General features: G+C 37.3%; 1 protein-coding gene across 1 annotated transcript in view; it reads right to left on the reverse strand.

Moving 5' to 3' along the window:
• The window catches only part of LOC127647954 (speckle-type POZ protein), a 149,380-nt gene that overhangs the window by 71,473 nt on the left and 54,733 nt on the right, over positions 1-23,174 (reverse strand). The window contains exons 3-5 of the mRNA XM_052132488.1: positions 7,760-8,083; positions 6,342-6,463; positions 1,929-2,080 (exon numbers count right to left, since the gene is read on the reverse strand). Coding sequence (XP_051988448.1) covers positions 1,929-2,080; positions 6,342-6,463; positions 7,760-7,837 — 352 coding nt within the window. The 5' untranslated portion in view covers positions 7,838-8,083. The remainder of the gene's footprint in view (positions 1-1,928; positions 2,081-6,341; positions 6,464-7,759; positions 8,084-23,174) is intronic.

Consider the following 23,174-nt stretch of genomic DNA (forward strand, 5'->3'; position numbering starts at 1 on the left):
AAACAATACTTTGCTTCAAAATAGGTAGGGAAAATAAATCAGGCATGAAGTTGCATCATCTGAGCAAGTGCAATTCAGTTTCCATGTAAGCCAACCCCCTGTAACTCGCTTAGACCCATCAAACAGGACAGCCCACAGGCTACATCCAAAAACATTTCAATTCAGTTTTTCACAAGTCCTGACATTTAATCGTATAATACATTCACTCTCTTGGGTCAGTTAGGATTACTACTTTATTTTAAGAAAGTGAAATTTCAGAATAATAGTAAAGAGAATGATTTATTTCAGCTTTTATTTCTTTCATTACATTCTCAGTGGGCCAGACGTTTACATACACTTTGTTAGTACTTGGTAGCATTGCCTTTAAATTGTTTAACTTGGGTCAAACAAAAGTTGCTGAAATTTTGGCCCATTCCTTCATACAGAACTGGTGTAACTGAGTCAGGTTTGTAGGCCTCCTTTCTCAGTTCAACCAGAATTTTTTTTTCTATCGGATTGAGGTCAGGGCTTTGTGATGGCCACTCCATTACCTTGACTTTGTTGTACTTAAGCCATTTTGCCACAACTTTGGAAGACCCATTTGCGACTGAGCTGGCTGATGTCTTGAGGTGTTGCTTCAATATATCCACATCATTTATTTTCCTCATTATGCCACCTATTTTGGGAAGTGCTCCAGTCCCTCCTGCAGCAAAGCACCCCACAACATGATGCTGCCCCCATGATTCACGGTTGGGATGGTGTTCTTCGTCTTGCAAGCCTCAACATTTTTCCTCCAAACATAACGGTCATTTTGGCCAAAAAGTAACATTTTTATTTCATCAGACCAGACGAAATTTTTCCAAAAAGGTAAGATCTTTGTCCCCAAGTGCACTTGCAATCTGTAATCTGGCTTTTTTATGGTGGATTTGGAGCAGTGGCTTCTTTCTTGCTGAGCAGCCTTTCAGGTTATGTCGCTATAGGACTCGTTTTACTGTGGATATATATACTTGTCTACCTGTTTCCTCCAGCATCTTCACAAGGTCATTTTCTGTTGTTCTGGGATTGATTTGCACTTTTCGCGACAAACTACGTTCATCACTAGGAGACAGAATGCCTCTACTTCCTGAGCGGTATGAAGGCTGTATGGTCACATGGTGTTTATACTTGCGTACTATTGTTTATAGAGATGAATGTGGTACCTTCAGGTGTTTGAAAATTGCTACCAAGGATGAACCAGACTTGTAGAGGTCCACAATTTTTGTTTCTGAGGTCTTGGCTGACTTCTTTTGATATTCCCATGATGTCAAGCAAGGTACAACTCCAGTTCAGTACACCACCAATCAGAAGCTAATTGTCTAAAAGGCAACCACTTTCTGGAATTTTCCAAGCTGCTTAAAGGCACATTTAACTTAGTGTATGCAAACTTCTGACCCACTAGAATTTTTATATAGTCAATTAAAAGTTAAACAATCTGTCTGTAAACAACTGTTGGAAAATTACTCATGTCATGCACAAAGTAGATGTCCTAAATGACTTGCCAAAACTAGAGTTTGCTAATATAAAATCTGTGGAGTGGTTTAAAATTTAGTTTTAATGTCTTCAATCTAAGTGTATGTAAAATTCTGACTTCAACTGTGTGTGTGTGTGTGTGTGTGTGTGTGTGTGTATATATATAGATAGATAGATATCAGGTTTGACGAGTATTTTTAAAATCACAAGAGTATTTAACAACAGAGTATAACAAATGCATATTCTCAGGCAGCACAACTTCACATTATGTAACATTAAAGACAAACTAAAGACTGTAAAACTACAGAAAACCTAGTATTATTTCACCCACATCACAAAAATAATGTAAAAATAATACCCATTGACACACTGTCATGCTACCCAGCCCTACACTGGATGAAAAGATTATTCAACTCTTTAGAGTAAAATAGATGTCTCACCCATGGCTTTGGTTTCCTCGCCCTTGGCATTCAGGATGGAGAACTTAAACTTGGCACGAACTTCACTCTTAGGACAGCTGACCAGGAGCAAATAGAGCGAAAGATAATCTTTACTCTCTTCATCCAGACCTTTAGGATTCACTCGCAAACACCTGTGAAAAAAGACAGGCCTTAAAAGCTATCTCAACAATCTTGTTTATTTTCCTGATCAACCATGGCTGCAATAAGAGTGAGTACATTTTGTCGAAAATTTGGTTTCCATTTTTGCAACATCTCCAGGGCCTGAAATTCGGCGCAGGATTGTGGGTATAGTGCACAATTTTTATCATTCCCAAAAAAAGTGTGGGCAATTCCCTCACACTTTTCAGAGCAGCTGCGAATTATTAAACAAATAGATACAGATGAACAAACCAAATCAATAAACTTGTATTTGTAACAAACTGTAACACCAGAATATAAGCGATTAAATCCCCCCCCCCCTCTCTCTCTCTCGCATGCAGCTGTCAGCAGCGCATTTGAGCACTTATTGAATTTATTGTAAGCACGCAGTGAGAAAGCGCTTTGTCATGGGGGGGGGTGATATTGGAGTGTGGTGGAATAATGGGGTTCAAATCAGTGTTACTATGAATGCAAATTCAATACAGTGAAAAAGACACTATTAGCTTAACAAATCTATATAAATAAAACTGTCAAATTTTTTGGGGAATGTCCATGTACTAAAATAAAATATTTGATGCCACGAGTGTTATTTTGAATGGCCATGGAAAATTAAGCAATGTAATAATTTTACCTGGTCGCAAAAGGTAGTCCGAATTTACCTGATGAACTTTCACCTTTTGCTGACCCTTTACGCTTCGCAGAGCTAACGTGTGCTTCTAAATCACTTGCACCTTTATTAGCAACTGTCACATAAGTGCCAGCTTTACACGTCATACATTCCCACGGATCTCAACCTGGACGAAAGCATGGGAATTTTGTGCAAATCTTCTGTAAATTTGCACTTTTGTTTGGGCATTGTTTCCACTCAGCTGTCATTTGCAGCTACTGTCAAGCAACTATTTGATACCAAACACAAAAGCGCTTCGAGCGTTCGTGGAGAGATTGACAGGCAGGAATTTGGCCAATAGTTGCTGCAAGCCTCTTATAATCGATCAAATGGTGTACAAGAAGGCGGGACTTACAAAGAGGGGTTAAAGCAATGCAAATATGCAGAAGATGCACATAAAAATACATCTAAAGCCAAATACAGGACATTTTTGCAAGTTTAGCAATCCTGGCCGGATGCTTTAAGTATGTCCGGGAAAAAGAGGACGTATGGTCAGTCACCCTAACTGTGTACCAGCTGCATGGTGAAGAGAGACAATTAAACACCTGTTACATCTCTCCTCCCCATTTCTCCATCCAGGGTCAGAAATTAACAGGGGCTCTGGGCAAAAATGCCACGAACCCACAAATAGTTCTTGTTTTTTTTATTAAAACCACCTGATAGATTATAGACCTACTTCCAAACACACATATCGCAATCATCATTGGAACATAATTTGTTTTGTGTCGTCTGTTGTGCAGATGTTGCAGAGTCAGTGACGGATGCTCGCGCCATAAACACGCACAAACGGGCACTCGCTTCTCACGCTTAACATCAGTTGGTGTCGTGCTCACAAGCTAAATTCCGTGACCATTCGGTCCTATTGTTCGAAATATACTGTCCTAGTAAATAACATCCCTGTGCTATAGCCTACTTCCCTGCCCATCAGTTCATCTCACTTATGCATCTCTCTGTTTGAAAAGCCTCCTCACCTGCTAGAAGCCAAAAGTATAGGAGGGATGGAAGTTTTTTATTTATTAAGTTAATCAGGTCTGAGAGAACACAAAATATAATAATTAATGATATAATAATAATTTTACATTAAACACTGTGTATGAATCAAATCCTTCACTAATTTTCATTGTAACATTTTTATTTTTAGCATGTTTTTCCAAAACTGGAGAAATGCCATCATCTCCTCTATGTCAGTGCATAAGTTTGTGTGCATATGTTAATTTAATAGCCAAAATGTTTGGAAATATGTGAATGAGAAAAAAGTTTTGTTTCAGAACCAGTGCACATTATACAATGTACAGATCATGCAATTTTATTACTGACACATGTCATTTTTCAAATTGAATGAATTGTTTAAATTCTAACATAAAAGGATGACAGGGTCATTTAATAAGGTTAGAGTAGAACAAATTCTAATAAGAATAAACATAAAAAATTACCCTGGAAATCAAGAGATTTAGGTGAGTTTTTTTTTCTAAAGTAGTCACAATAATACTAATAATAACAACAATATAATATTAAATGGTTATATTATTAACATTATTCTGTAAGCAATATCACAAAGGCAAGTGTATTGAAAATCAGCATGTTCTGATTTAGCCACGGCAGCCTTTTGCCTCAGGTAATCAGATTGTTTTCATTTAATGTGTCATTAATACTGTACAGCTCTGTTGTGCATAATTTATTTATTTTTTTACCAAAAATTATATATATATTATTATCGTTACTATATTTTCTAGAGTTGGGGTACTCTGACTTGACTCTGACTCGAGCCGGGACTGACTCGGGACTCTGGATTTTTTCTCTGGAGTCCAGCCGAGTCCATGACATTTGTAATGTAATGAAATAAATAACAAAACAGAAATTACTGAACACATCTCTGTCTGCATGCAGCTGTATTAGCCCCTGAAGTAGTAGATGTAGACAAAGTTGTTTCACTGTGTTTAAACAAAAACACGCACGCACTTGCAGAGGCAAACTCATCAGTCAACCGATGCGCTAGAATGTTACTACAGAGACTACTGTATAATATCGACTACCGAGGTGGCTGGCACAACAAAAACAATGACGGGTATGTACAGGGCTGCCAACTCATTTGACGCAATTGACACTATTCTCATGCTCTCACGCCACATGTCCCTTTTGTCACGCAGTGATAACGTCGTGGAGCAAAGAGGACACTGACAGTGCACAGACAGACAAGACAGAGCAGAGTTATTCAGACCAATCGGGGTAAAGCAGCAGCACAGCGTCTCTCACTCTCCTATCTCTGACACATATGAAGGGCAATTTTGTTAAATTTATGACTCAAAATTATTATTCTCCATGTTTTTGCGGTTAAAGAAAAGCTCAATTAAATTTTCTTTGGTTTGTTTTTAAAGATTTCAGACTGATTGCAGACCAACGTATCTTCTCCGTGAGTGCTAATTACTACTGTGTGACTCATTTATACAGTATGTATTTTCTCAAATCAATCGCAGATGGAGAAAAAAAGATTCAGAAAGAAATATCAGTATAGAATATTATTTCTTTAGATAGGGATCATTTTATATCAAAATAAATTAAATTGAATTGACAAATTGAAAATTAGTAGAAAAAAAAGTAAATTAAAGTTCGAAATAATAACAACTCTGGTTGTAATGACTAATCTAATTTCACTTTCTTTAGTCTATGTTTGAGTGGAGGGAAAAAGCAACAAATAACTGAAATGTCAGCAGAACGCAATAAGGACAGTTTTGTCTTCATACACCTCTGAAAACAATTTGAAGTTTGTTCAGCAGGATACTAATCAAACTGTGAATATGAAATGCAACAGAGGTGTTTTTGTTACATTTAAATTGACAAACTGTTTTTCTTAGTTGTGAAGGTTAAAATAAGCTTAAAATATTGACGTTGAGTTTACGGATACAATTATAATTCAGATTCATGAACAAATTCATTCGGACTCGACTCAGACTCGGCCTGTTTTAGACTCTGTCTGGAGTCCAACTCGGCCCCTTTTGGACTCGGACTCAATTGTTTAAAGACTCAGACTAAAATAGACACTAATATTTTCATTTGATTAAAGCTGTACAGTATGTATATGATTAAACACAATTTAATCATACCATTTAATTAATACTTTTAACATGGAATCCAGAAAATATTTCAAAGAAAAAAGGCATAATTTGTATCTATAAGACATTATGCAGTTCTTTTAGTCATGTCATTTTCTGTGTAATTAATTTTCTGTATAATGTTCTTTTTTAATTTGTTGCTTAAGTATTAAATTAGAATCGATACCGAGGTACCAGGGTTGGTATCGTACCGAAGCCAACATTTTGGTATTGGAGCAACCCTAGTGGACAGACAAACTGCTTGTCACTGGAAGTATCGAAACTAGTTATGTCACAGTATTAGCTTGACTTTGTTTGCAACTTAACTTTTTTTTACCAAGAAATAAAGTCCAGTTACAAACATAAATTTGACCTGACAAAAACCAAAATGGGTCATTACATTTTGTACATTGAGAGTCAAACAACTCCAGACCCACAAATAATAAAAGGTGAATCCTTTATATATATGTAAATAAAAAAAGCCCCACCGCTTCATACCATTTGAGCTTGTCATTGGCCCCAGAGGAGAAGGTGGAGCTTTTGATGACCTCGCCCATCTCCTCCCGACAGAAGCTGAAGTTGTTGATGGTCCACATATAGGAGAACTTAACCACTTTGATCTGGACACACAAACACACACAGAAATGTATCATATCCACGACACTTCATTCATTTATCCATCTACTTATTCCCTTTCCCGCAACACATCAAAACTGCCTTTCAACTTAATGTGCTCTGACAACAAACAGGATGGAGAGAAAAAGGAATAAAGCCATAAACAAAAAAACACTGGGGGAAAAAGATGGTAAGATAAATGAAAGCATTAGTGGAACAAGTTTCTCTAGTTGTGGGGATTCTAAACACACAGGATGGCCCTGTGAAGTAACACACACTCAAAACACAGGGAAGATAGGCATTACACACACACACACACACACACAAAGATTAAGGTTTAGTACTGATTTACTTCTCATGTGTAGGCCCAAATAGAAGGTTCTGAAGACTAACCAGATCCCCTGTGAATTATTTTATTTGTTTTATCTTATTTTAATATCATTTATAAAGAGTTTTGAAAACTATTTCACATACAAGAACCATTGCCATCAGCCACCAAACCTGGTGCGCTGTTGTCTTTACATGTCAAGTTTTGCGTATGCACTAATTACATTTTAAGTGCTGCGGCAGAGGGGAAGATTATATATCAGTTAATAACAACTTATATTTCTCACCTGTTCCTCAAATGATTTATTATTTAGTGCACAAGTCATATTGACTAAGGTGCTTTTTATCCTTTTTGGTCACTATAGACCTTATACAGAGTGGTGGCTTATTTGAGTTTTGACAAAAACCCCTCAAAATTAGATATTTCATATATAATAAGGTCTATAAGCTTTTATTACATGGAAAAAAGCAGACAAAATATTTCTCACATTTTATTCTTTTGTGTTCCATGAAAACAAAACAAAAAATATGGGTTTGGAATGACATAAGAGTGAGTAAATAACAGAAATGTATTTTTTGGTCAGTTATTTCTTTAAATTCACTGCATATAATTCCCCCCCACAAACAGTGCAGAAAGATTCTATATAAGCCTTTTTATTGGTGATGATCTATGATTATGATTCTCAAATGAAAAACATTTTTAGTCTTAGACGTCAGAAAATCCAGGTGTACTCCTTGAGAACTACGTTCTTGCAGTTTAGATTCAGTCTTGCTCTAACACACCTGCCTGTAATTTTCAAGTGAACTTTAAGACTTTTATTTGCTGGTTCAGGTGTGTTTGATTAGAGGTGTAACCAACTCTGAAGGTAGACCATCAGGATTAAGCACTCATGTCGTACAGTATTTAGATGAACGGATCCAAACAAACAAACACACACACACACACACACACACACACACACACACACACTCACCTGTGTGTAACACCAGCTTTCGGCCACAGGGCCGCTGGTCATTTCAGCAGGAGGGGGCGGACTTGGCACCCTGGACATTGCCAGTTTTGAGCGTTGGGGATGGGGGAGGGGCACTAATCCAGCGGCCGCAGGACGACCCCAACAAATGCACACGCGAGATTACTCAGCCAGAGGCCAGTACATGCACACACACGTATATTTTACAGCCGCCGCCAGGATCCAGGCAAACACTCGTGTTCAGCGTAACCCAGAGAACATGGAGGGAATGCTGACAGAACGTTGAGATGATGTTCAGTGAGCCATCCAATTCAGAAGTATAACAACCTGTAGCAGAGAAGATAGAAAGCAAAAACAGAAATTGAGAATTTATTTCAGACTTTAAAAAGTGAAAATTATGCAGAGCCTTATTAAACTCCTGTTAATACTATGATTTTTAAACCCTGTTTGTACTAAATCCCTAACCTTAAGAATAAGACTTTGCAATGCATCTCATGTGGCTTATAAAAAAGAAAAGTAAATACTTTTCTAAACAATCAGACACAGTGGCGTCGCAAGTTGCGGGATTGGGGTGCTTAAGCCCCTGATCTATTTTGCCAAGCCCCTGATCTTTCATAAGTAACCATTATTGATCCAGTTATTGATTCAGTGGGGTCAATAAAAATTGAGGAAGAAAAACGTAGACTTCGATCGAAGGAGAGACTAGAAGTGTGCAACCCGACCAGGGCCCGACAAAGCCTCGGGTTTCGAGGAGTCCTTTTTTCAAGTATGACTTTGGGTTCAGGTTTGTAATTATTTACTAAATAATAGACATAACAAACTTGTTTCATGCATATGCTCTCACTGACAGACACACGTGGGTGGACGAGTTAGGGGCTGTTCACATTGAACGTGTTGTTGCGCACAGTTGCACTATTTTTCAATTGCTTTCTCTTGTAAAAAAAATGTGTTGGACAGGCATCTTTGACCGTTGCACCATGTCTTACTGTTTCTTCAAAGATTTTTGATATTGTCCAGTTAAAAAGAACTTACATTTTTAGAAATGTATCTTAAGTCACCCGCAATTTGTTTCATTCATTGCGCTTTGTCTAGCATGTATTGAGCGCAGGTGCCACAAAGATACATTCAGACTACAAAGAGGACTTCACACGACTGTTATACTGTTACACATGATTCCAGATTCTTCTTCACCAAGCAAAGTTTCAGCACATTTTATACAGTAAGTTAATGTTTCTTTCCTTCTGCTCTACCACCATGGTACTGTGGAGGTGAACTTTGCAGGGGCAAACACCATTCAGAATTTCATCAGGAAATGTAAAAATCTATTTAAATAAAATAACAATGACCGTTTTCAAAAGTTTTAAACACTCCCCCAATCTGTCACAATAAATTACCCATAAAAAATAGCTTCAGAGCTTCAAAAACGCTGCAAAATCCCACACAGTTTTACACAAAAGAAACTTCCTTCTGAGCTGATTCCGCTAGTATTTTGTTTGATATCTGTTTTGTTGATATCTAGCACAGTACAGTCTTTTTCTTCTCTTATTTTTTGCCACTGGTGCCAGACCTCTGAAGGTATAGAAGCACTATTAGCAACTACAGTGATTTTAAGCTCGTCAAAGCTACATTTATAATGTTGGAAAAAAAACAAAAAAAAAAACAGTTTCTGTTTTTTCCCAGGTGTACTCGGCACTCTTTCTCATTCTCTTTTCCAGAAGAAAGGCCCATTCATCATTCCATTGACTCTTTTGTTCATTTCCCCTCAAACCTCTGAACCTTAAACCTTTTCAATCTTGTTTTCTTGAGTAAAAAACAGGACCTCAGGACTAATCTCGATTTTGCTCTTGCTGACGCTAATTAAGGCACTTTAATCCTTAGCTGGATACACCGCAAGTATTAATGAACTGACCAGAAAAAACTCCAAACTGGCCACTTGTCAAACAGTAAGTCATTAATAAGGCTAATTAAAGAACGTAAAAACAGTAAGACAGAGGATCACCATTTAATTGATAACCAATTAAGTTAGAAACGTTTTTTTATAAATTGTCTTGCTTCATGCGTGACATTTAAAAATGTTTAAAGAACACATTGTCGCGGTGAGTGACCCGCACAATTATGGGCAACATGGAAACATCTTAATTAAAGCACACCACTCAAAGTAACTTTTTAATTTACTTTGCAGAACACAGAGATTTGATGTGGTCATATCACAAAATTACAAACAGTCGAACATTTCTCAGACAAGTCAACCTTTGATTTTAAACAGACTTTAAAAGCACATAAAAGCATTATTCACTCTTTTCTCCATCTGAAGCAACCTCATCACCCTTTCATATTTCATTCCTCATTTTTACTATCCTGCGCTCTTCTCCCCTCTCTCACTCAACCTGCACGTCCCCTCGTCTGCAAGAGAAGTAGACGGAGACATTCCTTTTCCTTAATTAGCATCTGATTGAAAGGATAGACCATGGCCTGGCAGAACCTCCAAGAAACTGTTCAATGCTTTTAAAAAGCGAGAGAAGAGTACATGGTGGAAAAAAATGGACTAAGTGCAAAACAAGTGTACTGTAAAGCTCAAGGGGAGGAGAGAAGAAAAATATTAAGAGAATAAAAAAGGTCAATTCGAAACTTTTCAGAACTGCAGAGCAACTCAAGCGTTCTGCCACTTACTAGTGCTGGGTGATATATAATTTAAAAATGTCAATATTTCAAAGGGTTGTCAAGATAATTAAAGGAGCTGTGAAATTTCACATTGAATCTTAATATGATAATAAACACACCTCCTTTCAAAAAGTTAAATCGGAGTAAAATATTAGCAAAGTCTCTCAAAGTGTTTCTCAATAGTGTGCAAAAGTGCTCGGTGTATAAATGTTTCCATAGGGATTTCATAAAATCCTTCATAAAAAGCATTCTAAGCCATGAACCATAACAACCAGCTCAGAGATTAATCACAATATTAAAACTTTAATTTGAAGCAAAAAAAAGTGTTTGAAAATTGACAAAAAGACAAAGATATGGGACTGTACTATACAACTTTAATGAGGGGATAAACTACGTACAATCATATGAAATAATGCACATGACTTGATCAAATTTAAAATGGTAGAAAAATATAAAACTATTGATTATAAAAATGTTGTTGATAATAAATATATAAACAATATTTTTTAAATATTCACACACATACATACATACGTATAATATATATATATATATATATATATATACACACACACACATACATACGTATATATATATATATACACAGGTCCTTCTCAAAAAATTAGCATATTGTGATAAAGTTCATTATTTTCCATAATGTAATGATAAAAATTAAACTTTCATATATTTTAGATTCATTGCACACCAACTGAAATATTTCAGGTCTTTTATTGTTTTAATACTGATGATTTTGGCATACAGCTCATGAAAACCCAAAATTCCTATCTCAAATAATTAGCATATCATGAAAAGGGTCTCTAAACGAGCTATTAACCTAATCATCTGAATCAACTAATTAACTCTAAACACCAGCAAAAGATTCCTGAGGCTTTTAAAAACTCCCAGCCTGTTTCAATACTCAAAACCGCAATCATGGGTAAGACTGCCAACCTGACTGCTGTCCAGAAGGCCATCATTGACACCCTCAAGCAAGAGGGTAAGACACAGAAAGAAATTTCTGAACAAATAGGCTGTTCCCAGAGTGCTGTATCAAGGCACCTCAGTGGGAAGTCTGTGGGAAGGAAAAAGTGTGGCAAAAAACGCTGCACAACGAGAAGAGGTGACCGGACCCTGAGGAAGATTGTGGAGAAGGACCGATTCCAGACCTTGGGGGACCTGCAGAAGAAGTGGACTGAGTCTGGAGTAGAAACATCCAGAGCCACCGTGCACAGGTGTGTGCAGGAAATGGGCTACAGGTGCCGCATTCCCCAGGTCAAGCCACTTTTGAACCAGAAACAGCGGCAGAAGCGCCTGACCTGGGCTACAGAGAAGCAGCACTGGACTGTTGCTCAGTGGTCCAAAGTACTTTTTTCGGATAAAAGCAAATTTTGCATGTCATTCGGAAATCAAGGTGCCAGAGTCTGGAGGAAGACTGGGGAGAAGGAATGATGGTCTGGGGTGCCATGTCAGCTGCTGGTGTTGGTCCACTGTGTTTTATCAAGGGCAGGGTCAATGCAGCTAGCTATCAGGAGATTTTGGAGCACTTCATGCTTCCATCTGCTGAAAAGCTTTATGGAGATGAAGATTTCATTTTTCAGCACGACCTGGCACCTGCTCACAGTGCCAAAACCACTGGTAAATGGTTTACTGACCATGGTATTATTGTGCTCAATTGGCCTGCCAACTCTCCTGACCTGAACCCCATAGAGAATCTGTGGGATATTGTGAAGAGAAAGTTGAGGGACGCAAGACCCAACACTCTGGATGAGCTTCCGCTATCGAAGCATCCTGGGCCTCCATAACACCTCAGCAGTGCCACAGGCTGATTGCCTCCATGCCACGCCGCATTGAAGCAGTCATTTCTGCAAAAGGATTCCCGACCAAGTATTGAGTGCATAACTGAACATAATTATTTGAAGGTTGACTTTTTTTTTGTATTAAAAACACTTCTTTCATTGAATTGATGAAATATGCTAATTTTTTGAGATAGGAATTTTGGGTTTTCATGAGCTGTATGTCAAAATCATCAGTATTAAAACAATAAAAGACCTGAAATATTTCAGTTGGTGTGCAATGAATCTAAAATATATGAAAGTTTAATTTTTATCATTACATTATGGAAAATAATGAACTTTATCACAATATGCAAATTTTTTGAGAAGGACCTGTATACACATACATACGTATATATATATATATATATATATATATATATATATATATATATATATATATATATATATATATATATATATATATATATACATATATATATACATACATACATACACACACACACTGGCAGCCAAAAGTTTGGAATAATGTACAGATTTTGCTCTTATGGAAAGAAATTGGTACTTTTATTCACCATGGCATTCAACTGATCACAATGTTTAGTCAGGACATTAATAACGTGAAAAATTACTATTAAAACTTCTTAAACTACTTCAAAGAGTTATATAGTTTATATATATATATATATATATATATATATATATATATATATATATATATATATATATATAAAGAGCATATGAAAAAAATCCTCCACATGCAGCAGTGACAGCTTTGCAGATCCTTGCTGTCAGATTGTCCAGATACTCATGAGACATTTCACCCCACACTTCCTGTAGCACTTGTCATAGATGTGGCTGTCTTGTCGGGCACTTTTCATGCATCTTACAGTCTACCTGATCCCACAAAATCTCAATGGGGTCAAAATCCATAACACAATTTTCCAATAATTGGTTTTCCAATGTCGGTTTCTTTGCCCACTCTAACCTTTTTTTTTGTTTTTCTGTTTCAAAAGTGGCTTTTTCTTTGCAATTCTTCCCATAAGGCCTGCACCCCTGAGTCTTATCTTTACTGTTGTACATGAAACTGGTGTTGAACGGGCAGAATTCAATGAAGCTGTCAGCTGAGGACATGTGAGGCATCTATTTCTCAAACTAGAGACTCTGATGTACTTATCCTCTTGTTTAGTTGCACATCTGGCCTTCCACATCTCTTTCTGTCCTTGTTAGAGCCAGTTGTTCTTTCTCCTTGAAGACACCTTTATGTGTACACCTTTATATGAAATCTTATTTTATTTTTTGGCAATTTCAAGCATTGTATAGCCTTCATTCCTTAAAACAATGATTGACTGACAAGTTTCTAGAGAAAGCCGTTTCTTTTTTTGGCATTTTTGACCTAATATTGACCTTAAGACATGCCAGTCTATTGTGGCAACTCAAAAACAAATTTAAAGACAATGTTAAGCTTCATTTAACAAACCAAATAGCTTTCAGCAGTGTTTGATATAATGGTAAGTGATTTTCTAGTATCAAATTAGCAATTTAGCATGATTACTCAAGGATAAGGTGTTGGATTAATGGCTGCTGGAAATGGGACCTGTCTAGATTTGATCAAAAATTACTTTATTCAAATAGTGATGGTGCTGTTTTTTACAACAGGAATGTCCTGACTATAATTTGTGATCAGCTGAATGCCACTTTGGTGAATCAAAGTACCAATTTCCTTCCGAAACCACAAAATCTGTACATTATTCCAAACTTTTGGCTGCCGGTGTATTTACATATATATACTCTATATTTATAAACACACAGTGCATTCAGAAAGTAATCAGAACCCTTCATGTTTTTCATATTTGTATATGTTGCAGCCTTATGCTAAAATGTTTGAAATATTATTATTATTTTTTTACATCAATCTACACTCCATACCAGATAATAACAAAGCAAAAACTAGATCTTTGATAACTTTGCAAATTTAATAAAAAGAAAAAACTGAAATATCAAATTGACATAAGTATTCAGACCCTTTTCTAAGACACTTGAAATTTAGCTCAGGTGCATCCCATTTGTCTGGATCAACTTTGAGATGTTTCTACACTTTGACTGAAGTCCATCTGTGGCAAATTCAATTGATTGGAAATTATTTGGAAAGGCATACACCTGTCTATATACAGTAAGCTCTCATAGCTGAAAACGCATATCAGAGCAAAAATCAAGCCATGAGGTCAAAGGAACTACCTGCAGAGCTCAGAGACAGGATTGTGTTGAGGCACAGATCTGAGGAAGGCTACAAAATTGCTTTGGCTGCATTGAAGGTTTCCAAGAGCACAGTGGCCTCCATAATTCTTAAAAGGAAGTTTGGAACAACCAGGACTTTTTATAGAGCTGGCCGCCAAGCCAAACTAAGCAATCGGAGGAGAAGAACCATGGTAAGAGAGGTGACCATGAACCCGATGGTCACTCTGGTTGGATCATGTGTGGAGATGGGAAAAAGGAGAAGGACAACATAGGGGTGGGCGATATGGAAAAAATATCATATCACGATTTTTTTCAGGAAAAATCACGATTCACGATTTTATCACGATTCTATTTCATGTTGCTTTTTAAGACTATTTTGCAAATTACATGAGCCGCAACACAGGAAAAATTATATCCAGATTTAAAAAAACATAGCCCTACAAGGTAACAAAACATAAAAGGGAAAAAAATGACAGACTATGTCAAAGTACATTTTCGAGCATATTTTAATCAAGTGTATATTTAATGGAAGTGCAATTGTGCAAAGTAAGAACATTCAACAGGACTTGCATTACAATCAAAGACTTCTCATCACAAAATGAACATTGTTTTAAAAAAAAAAAAACTAACATTGGCAACAGCTGTAACAGACCCTGAGCAAAACCCATGTCAGCATTTTTTTCTATTTCTATTTTTTTTTGAGGTAGCATCTAGCATGAGAAATATAGATAACTACTTAAATAGGGTTCTGAAGTGCGGCTAGACCATAAGTCAGCTGTTGTGGCAAAAAAAAATAACGTTTTGAACTTTGTGTTCCATCTTGTTGTGGCATAGCCGTGGAATGGCCGTCGCAGAAAAATATTTGCGGCTGGGAATCTCGTAACGCGGATCAACAACTTTGAGCAGTCTTTTGAAACCCTCGTTTTCCACAGTTTTTATGGGGATCATATCCTTGGCCAGGTAAAATGTCACTGAATCAGTTACATCTTTCCAGCGCTTACTTGTCCTGTCATACGGAGTTCCCTTCTCAAATACCTCCTTCGTTAGAGTTGTTTGTTTAAGCCTTGTAACGTTAGCCTCTGGCTGCTCCGTGGATGTACCTGATGCAGTCGCACGGGTTCCCCTCACAATTTGACTATCAGCATATTCTTTAGGGTGTTTTCTTTTGAGGTGGTTAAAAAGATTTGTTGTGTTACCATCTGACGTGCAAATCTTATCATTGCAACATTTGCAAATAACTGTTGTTTGCGCCGTGTCTGTTATGGAAAATCAAAACCATTTCCATATTACCGATGTTGAATTTTTTTTAGGAATCAACTCCTCTGTGTTTTCATCCATCGTCCCTGCGTTGCTAAATCTCACGAGCAAGTTTATGATCCTGTTAAAACGCCGACATCTAGCGCGCCTCACATCGCATGTTGTTAAGTAGAAAAGCCATAGAACTGCATCTGATAGAACGTGCACTGTAGCACGATACAACGATATTTCCGAAAATGTGAATCGTGGAGACATTTTAATCGTTCACGATCAAATATCGTCATATCGCACACCCCTAGGACAACATCACTGCAACACTCCACCGATCTGGGCTTTATGGCAGAGTGGTCAGACAGAAGCCTCTCCTGAGTGCAAGAAACAAAAAAAACACCTAAAGGACTCTCAGACTGTGAGAAACAAGATTCTCTGGTATGAATAAACAAAGATTGAACTGTTTGGCCAAAATTCCAAGCATCATGCCTGGAGGAAACCAGACACCGCTCATCATTGCGCAATACCATCCCAATGGTGAAGCATGTAGGTGGAAACATCATGCTGTGGGGGTGTTTTTAAGCAGCAGGGACAGGAAGACTGGTCAGGGTTGAAGGAAATCTTAATTCAGAAAAATACAGAGATTTCCTTAACAAAAACCCAGTCCAGAGCGCTCAGGACCTCAGTCTGGGCTGAAGGTTCAACTTCCAACAGGACAATGACCCCAAACCCACAGCCAAAACAACGCAAGAGTGGCTTAGGGACAACTCTGTGAATGTCCTTGAGTTGCCCAGCTATAGCCTAAACTTGAACCCAATCGAACATCTCTGGAGAGACCTGAAAATGGCTGCCCACCGATGGTCCCCATCCAACATGACAGAGCTTGAGAGGATCTGCAGAGAAGAATGGCAGAAAATCCACAAATCCAGGTGTGCAAAGATTTTCACATCATACCCAAAAAGACTTGAGGCTGCAATTGCTGCCAAAGGTGCTTCAACTAAGTACTGAGATACAGGTCTGAATACTTAGGTCAATGTGATACTTCAGTCTTGTCTTTTTAATAAAATTGCAGAGTTATTAAAAATCTGTTATTTACTTTGCCATTATGGGGTATGGAGTGTAGATTGATCTGAAAATAAAAAATTATAATAATAATTTAAAGCATTTTAGCATAAGGCTGCAACATAAAATGTGAAAAAAGAAGGGGGTCTGATATGCCAATAAATTGATTCGCAATTAATTGCATATATAAATATTTGATGACAATGTCACTCAAATAACAAAAATTCAGTTATGATTAAACACTTATAAAAAGTTATATTAAAATTATTATAAATATAAATTGTTGATTTATAATAAATTGTATATTTATAATAAATTGTATGTATGTGTATATATATATTAGGGTTGTGCCGATGGATGATATCATCGTCCATCGTGATGGCTGACCAACATCACGATGTCGAGCCACCATCGTGATGCCACGCCCCCTTTTGCGAGTCTTGCTAGTGTGACTCACTAATCCAAGTCTCTTCTATAGTTAACCTAAAAACTTTGCAGGGATTGCTCTGTAAATTAAATTGAGAATATAACTAATGCATATATGCTATTTTAAATACTGTAGTATATGCCAGAGACGTGACGTGTTAGTCTGTGAAAATACCGTGTCAGGCAGGCTGCACAAATATTGATCTTGACATTGTTAGCTTCTTGTCTTTTTTTTTACATGTCTTACACTGTACATTTAGATTAAAATATTTTATGTTGTAGGCTACTAGAAAATAGACTTTATTAATTAATTATTAGTAGTTGTAGTGTCTCAGAAAATCTTGCTCATTGTCACATAGCTCTTGTATACATTGAAGCGGCAGTAAGATAAATAGACCAGCGAACGTCAAATCACTTTTGTCTGGTTAATACTTTTAAAGAAAAATTTCCATGGCCATAAATCCATAATGTCAAATCAAATGAAAGAAACAAGGTGAATATGAATAACACACATTTATTAAAACATAGAAGAACAACAAATGAAACGGGTACAACACTCAGACCGAAACTCGGCATTACCATTTCACTTATAATTAGCAGCACAATTAACTTCAGCACATGCTACAAAATAAATTATGTTATTGAAATATTGTAAAGTGGTCATATGAACTACACAAATGAACGTTTAAAAAATAATATGCAAAATCGAATAGCTCCAGAACGGATGGCTGAAAAATGCGTAAAGAAGTCTAATATCTTTCACCATAGACCATGTTTAAATTTCGATGTTTCTGGCCAGAAATACCAACATATTCACTTTATCTGGTTTTAATAAGCTGCGGATTGGAGTAACTACACTACCCGCTGTGCTGAAGACCCGCTCTGATGGAGTACTGGTAGCACATATGCACAGATATTTCCGTGCTAATCTTGCCATGAACGGAAACCTTTTGTCGTTCGTTTTCCACCAAGTCAGCGGGTCCTCTTCCCCATCAATGGCCATTTCCTGCAGGTACATGGTCATTTCTGCCTCGACCTTTTGCTCATCAGTGAGTAAAATAACGAAATTATAGTTTTGAAGTGGAAAATAGTATTTATGTAAAGAGATATATTAAAATAAAAAGTGCACAACACTTAAGTGAAAGCTAAAAAAAAAAAATGCTGCACATGTCCTGCAACCTACTGATAAAGCGCCGAGTCATTAGTTGGGTTAGTAAAATAACGAAATTATAATTTTTCATATCATTTTTGAAAATTATATGAAATTATATTAAACCGCCCCCGACGATATCATCGTCCATCGCGATGTTTTACTGTCAACATCGTCAACTGCCAATTTAGGGGACATCGCCCAACCCTAATATATATATATAATATATATATATATACACACACACATACACAAACACACACACAGTGCTGTGACAATGTATTTGTTAACCCCACCCCCCCTTTTTTTTATTTTTCATACTAAATTGTTGTAGATCTTCAAACAAGATATAATATAAAACAATGGCAACCTAGGTAAACACAAAATACGGTTTTCAAATATGTATTTTTTATTGAAGCAAAAAAGTTATCCAACACCTATTATCAACCATGTGAAAAACGACCCCCTTAAAAAGAGGATATGAGCATAAACTGGCTGTTTAAGTACCTGCCACAGCATCTCATCAGGTTCAAGTCAGGACTTTGACTAGTTTCCAAAATTTAAATACTTAATTTCCATTTTATTAAACATAAGTCTTTCATTGGCCTACAGTTCACAGCAATCCATTTTGCTATTAAAGTCTATCTGTCAGAGATACAGCAGATTTATTATAAGGGCTTGTGTAAGGATGCATGTACATATGCATCAGAAGGATGCTTTTGGAGAGTCTCAGTTTGGTTGCTTCGTCATAAACATACCATTTTTAGGTCACGGTGTCAAGTTAAATGTTTTAAAAATTTTGAAAAGCAGCATGCATTTGGACTTGTGCTCCATCAAGCTGTGTGTCTCATCTTGTGCTGTGTGTGTGCTGTCTAAAAGTGTGGAAAGTGTGTGTGTGTGTATAATATATATATCTATCTATCTATCTATATATACACACACATATATATACACATACACACACACTAGGGCTGTCGATTTAATGCATTAATTCAGCACAATTATACACTCACCTAAAGGATTATTAGGAACACCTGTTCAATTTCTCATTAATGCAATTATCTAATCAACAAATCACATGGCAGTTGCTTCAATGCATTTAGGGGTATGGTCCTGGTCAAGACAATCTCCTGAACTCCAAACTGAATGTCAGAATGGAAAAGAAAGGTGATTTAAAGAGCAACATGCAGGTTGGACACCCCTATATAGCATAGTGTATGTTGATGATGAAACAACTAGATTTTCTGAACTGGAGTAATATATATTTAGCCATTAACGATATTTTGAGATAAATTGTGATAAAATAACTTCCGCGTCTATAAAGCACTAACCGGAAGTTACGATGGGCGAGGCAGTCTGGTCAAGTTCAAGCTCAGGTTACAATGGATGCGAATGAAGAAACCGAGTTCTCCGGTGTGGACGAACATGCCTATGATGGCCCACAGGCCTATAATTATGAGCAAATTAAGAGTTAAAATAATTAAAAGTAAGACTTACTCTGCTAAGTCCTCGTTTTCGTTGCACAGAATGTCTGCTAACGTTAGCACTTTGTCCTCCAGTCCAGCCCGCGCCAAAATCCGGTGTAAACTTTGATTCCATCGAGTGCACCGAGGGAACAGCATCAATAATCAGCCTCACGTGGTCCTTACTCCGAAATCCCATCCGAGACTCCAACAAATCTCCAGGTCGATAATTCTCCAGAGTGAAATGTGCGCCACAAACGACCGAGTGTGTGGTAACAGATGCGGCAGTGAAGTCTGCTCTCTTCACCTGCACAAAACGCACTCAAGACCGAAAAGCCTTGTTTTTTCTAGAAGGAAAATGATGGACACGATGTCCTGACAGGCTAGAATTCGTGCAACCAGCACAAACACAATAATTTACCATTATGGCTTCTGTAAAACTTTCTGTACTGCTCTAACTACATCAACACCCACAATGAGAGCTGACCGCGAGCTCTTTTGTTTGCCTCGCCCTACGTCATATGACGCGTTGATAGCGGGAAAGACGTATTCCAGAGCCTAGCACGTTTTCATCAAAATCTCTACATCAAATGAGATTTCATTAGTAATTTCTACATATGTGTTTTTAAAAGACCTCTGCAGACAATATAAAGTATTAATTCAGTTATAAATTCAACCTGCATGTTGCTCTAAGCAATTTTGAGCGTGGCATGGTTGTTGGTGCCAGACGGGCCAGTCTGAGTATTTCATAATCTGCTCAGTTACTGGGATTTTCACACACAACCATTTCTAGGGTTTACAAAGAATGGTGTGAAAAGGGAAAAACATCCAGTATGCGGCAGTCCTGTGGGCGAAAATGCCTTGTTGATGCTAGAGGTCAGAGGAGAATGGGCCAACTGATTCAAGCTGATAGAAGAGCAACTTTGCCTGAAATAACCACTCGTTACAACTGAGGTATGCAGCAAAGCATTTGTGAAGCCACAACACGCACAACCTTGAGGCAGATGGGCTACAACAGCAGAAGACCCCACCGGGTACCACTCATCTCCACTACAAATAGGAAAAAGAGGCTACAATTTGCAAGAGCTCACCAAAATTGGACAGTTGAAGACTGGAAAAATGTTGCCTGGTCTGATGAGTCTCGATTTCTGTTGAGACATTCAGATGATAGAGTCAGAATTTGGCGTAAACAGAATGAGAACATGGATCCATCATGCCTTGTTACCACTGTGCAGGCTGGTGGTGGTGGTGTAATGGTGTGGGGGATGTTTTCTTGGCACACTTTAGGCCCCTTAGTGCCAAATGGGCATCGTTTAAATGCCACGGCCTACCTGAGCATTGTTTCTGACCATGTCCATCCCTTTATGGCCACCATGTACCCATCCTCTGATGGCTATTCCAGCAGGATAATGCACCATGTCACAAAGCTCGAATCATTTGAAATTGGTTCCTTGAACATGACAATAAGTTCACTGTACTAAAATGGCCCCCACAGTCACCAGATCTCAACCCAATAGAGCATCTTTGGGATGTGGTGGAACGGGAGCTTCGTGCCCTGGATGTGCATCCCACAAATCTCCATCAACTGCAAGATGCTATCCTATCAATATGGGCCAACATTTCTAAAGAATGCTTTCAGCACCTTGTTGAAATCAATGCCACGTAGAATTAAGGCAGTTCTGAAGGCGAAAGGGGGTCAAACACAGTATTAGTATGGTGTTCCTAATAATCCTTTAGGTGAGTGTATAAAAAGACAATGCATTAAAAGAATTATGCAATTAATCATGTTCCTACATATATATATATATATAGTTGCAGCAGTATACCATGGTATGAAAATAGACTGTTATCATACTATGTAGATTTGCTTATCTACAGTATTGAGAAAAAATTGCAACCGGATGGAGAATCTCACCTGCGCTTGTGCATTTCCTTTCCTTCTCGTCTGCATGTCAGACTTATCAACTTGCGCCACACACACGCAGCGGAGAAAATGTCAGTTTTAGATAGTTAAACTAGTTAAACAGTGTTTCTCAACTGGTGGGTCGCAGGTCTATTCGGACTGGGTCGTGGACAGCAGGGAAAAACAATGCCATGGTTCTCACATTGAGATATTTTGGTGGCTGACAAAGTGATAGACTATTTAGGACTGCCGAGTCATTAATGATAATCTTGCAATCAGCTAAAGGCTTCTCATCTGCACTTTCGCACAAGTGTAATGGAAACAGCTTGCGATCATTATATACTCTTCTCTCTGACACGCGTGTGAAACAACCGGGCTTCCCTCGATATTGCGGAGCGCAGAACTCAAAACTGATGTGACCAATTCCAATTCTAGTGAGACTTTTCTATTTTAAAGCATTATGGAGGAAGTCAAGTCAAACCTCTCAAACAGTAGCCAGTAGAGGAATAGAGCAACACTGTGCTATGCGCAAAACAATTTTTTTTTTTTTTTAAATTATACATCACCTTTGCAAAATCTTTTCATGATTTTACATGAGTAAATATAACTGCTCTAGTTTGACAAAATGTTATAGTTTCATATGAAATAATCTAAAAGGTAGAATCTATTAGACCTCATTTTATATCAACAGTGGCAGTTGTAGTTTACGTTTCATGATGTGTTTCAGCTAGTATTTATTTTTTCATAAATATTATAATTTGTTATTATTATTACTATTATTTAAGACTAGACCATGGTAATGAGGAGCCTTTCCTCCTGTATAATATGAATGTTCTGTTTGAATTATATTTGGATAATAATGGGCTCATAAGTAAATATACTCTTCCATTTTTAAAAGGGCATAGAGAAAACTTCCTGTAGATTTTGTTGTTTACATCAACAACAAAAATAATGTCACTTGATGCATGTCCTTGTACTTGAAAGCCATGAACAAAACTATGCAACATAAAAGGAAATGCTACTCAGGATACATTGAATACAAGTTACGTTTTACTATGGTGTGTCGCCACTTGATTTCCAATTTAAAATCTGTCCTGAAGCAAAACCAGTTGAGAAGCACTGAGTTAAAGGTACAGACAGGAGCAGCCTGGCTGTGCTGTTGTGCACCTACATTATATGTTAATCATTATTAATCATAGGACATTTCTTTAAAATCTCACACAGCTGATGTTATTTTTATTTTACATTTAACATTCTATGCTAACATGCAAACTAATATGCTTTAATTATAGATACATACAGTGAGGAAAATAAGTATTTGAACACCCTGCTATTTTGCAAGTTCTCCCACTTGGAAATCATGGAGGGGTCTGAAATTGTCATCGTAGGTGCATGTCCACTGTGAGAGACATAATCTAAAAAAAAAAAATCCAGAAATCACAATACAGGATTTTTTAACTATTTATTTGTATGA

This window comes from Xyrauchen texanus, chromosome 8 (genome assembly GCF_025860055.1).
Source record: "Xyrauchen texanus isolate HMW12.3.18 chromosome 8, RBS_HiC_50CHRs, whole genome shotgun sequence".
Taxonomy (NCBI): domain Eukaryota; kingdom Metazoa; phylum Chordata; class Actinopteri; order Cypriniformes; family Catostomidae; genus Xyrauchen; species Xyrauchen texanus.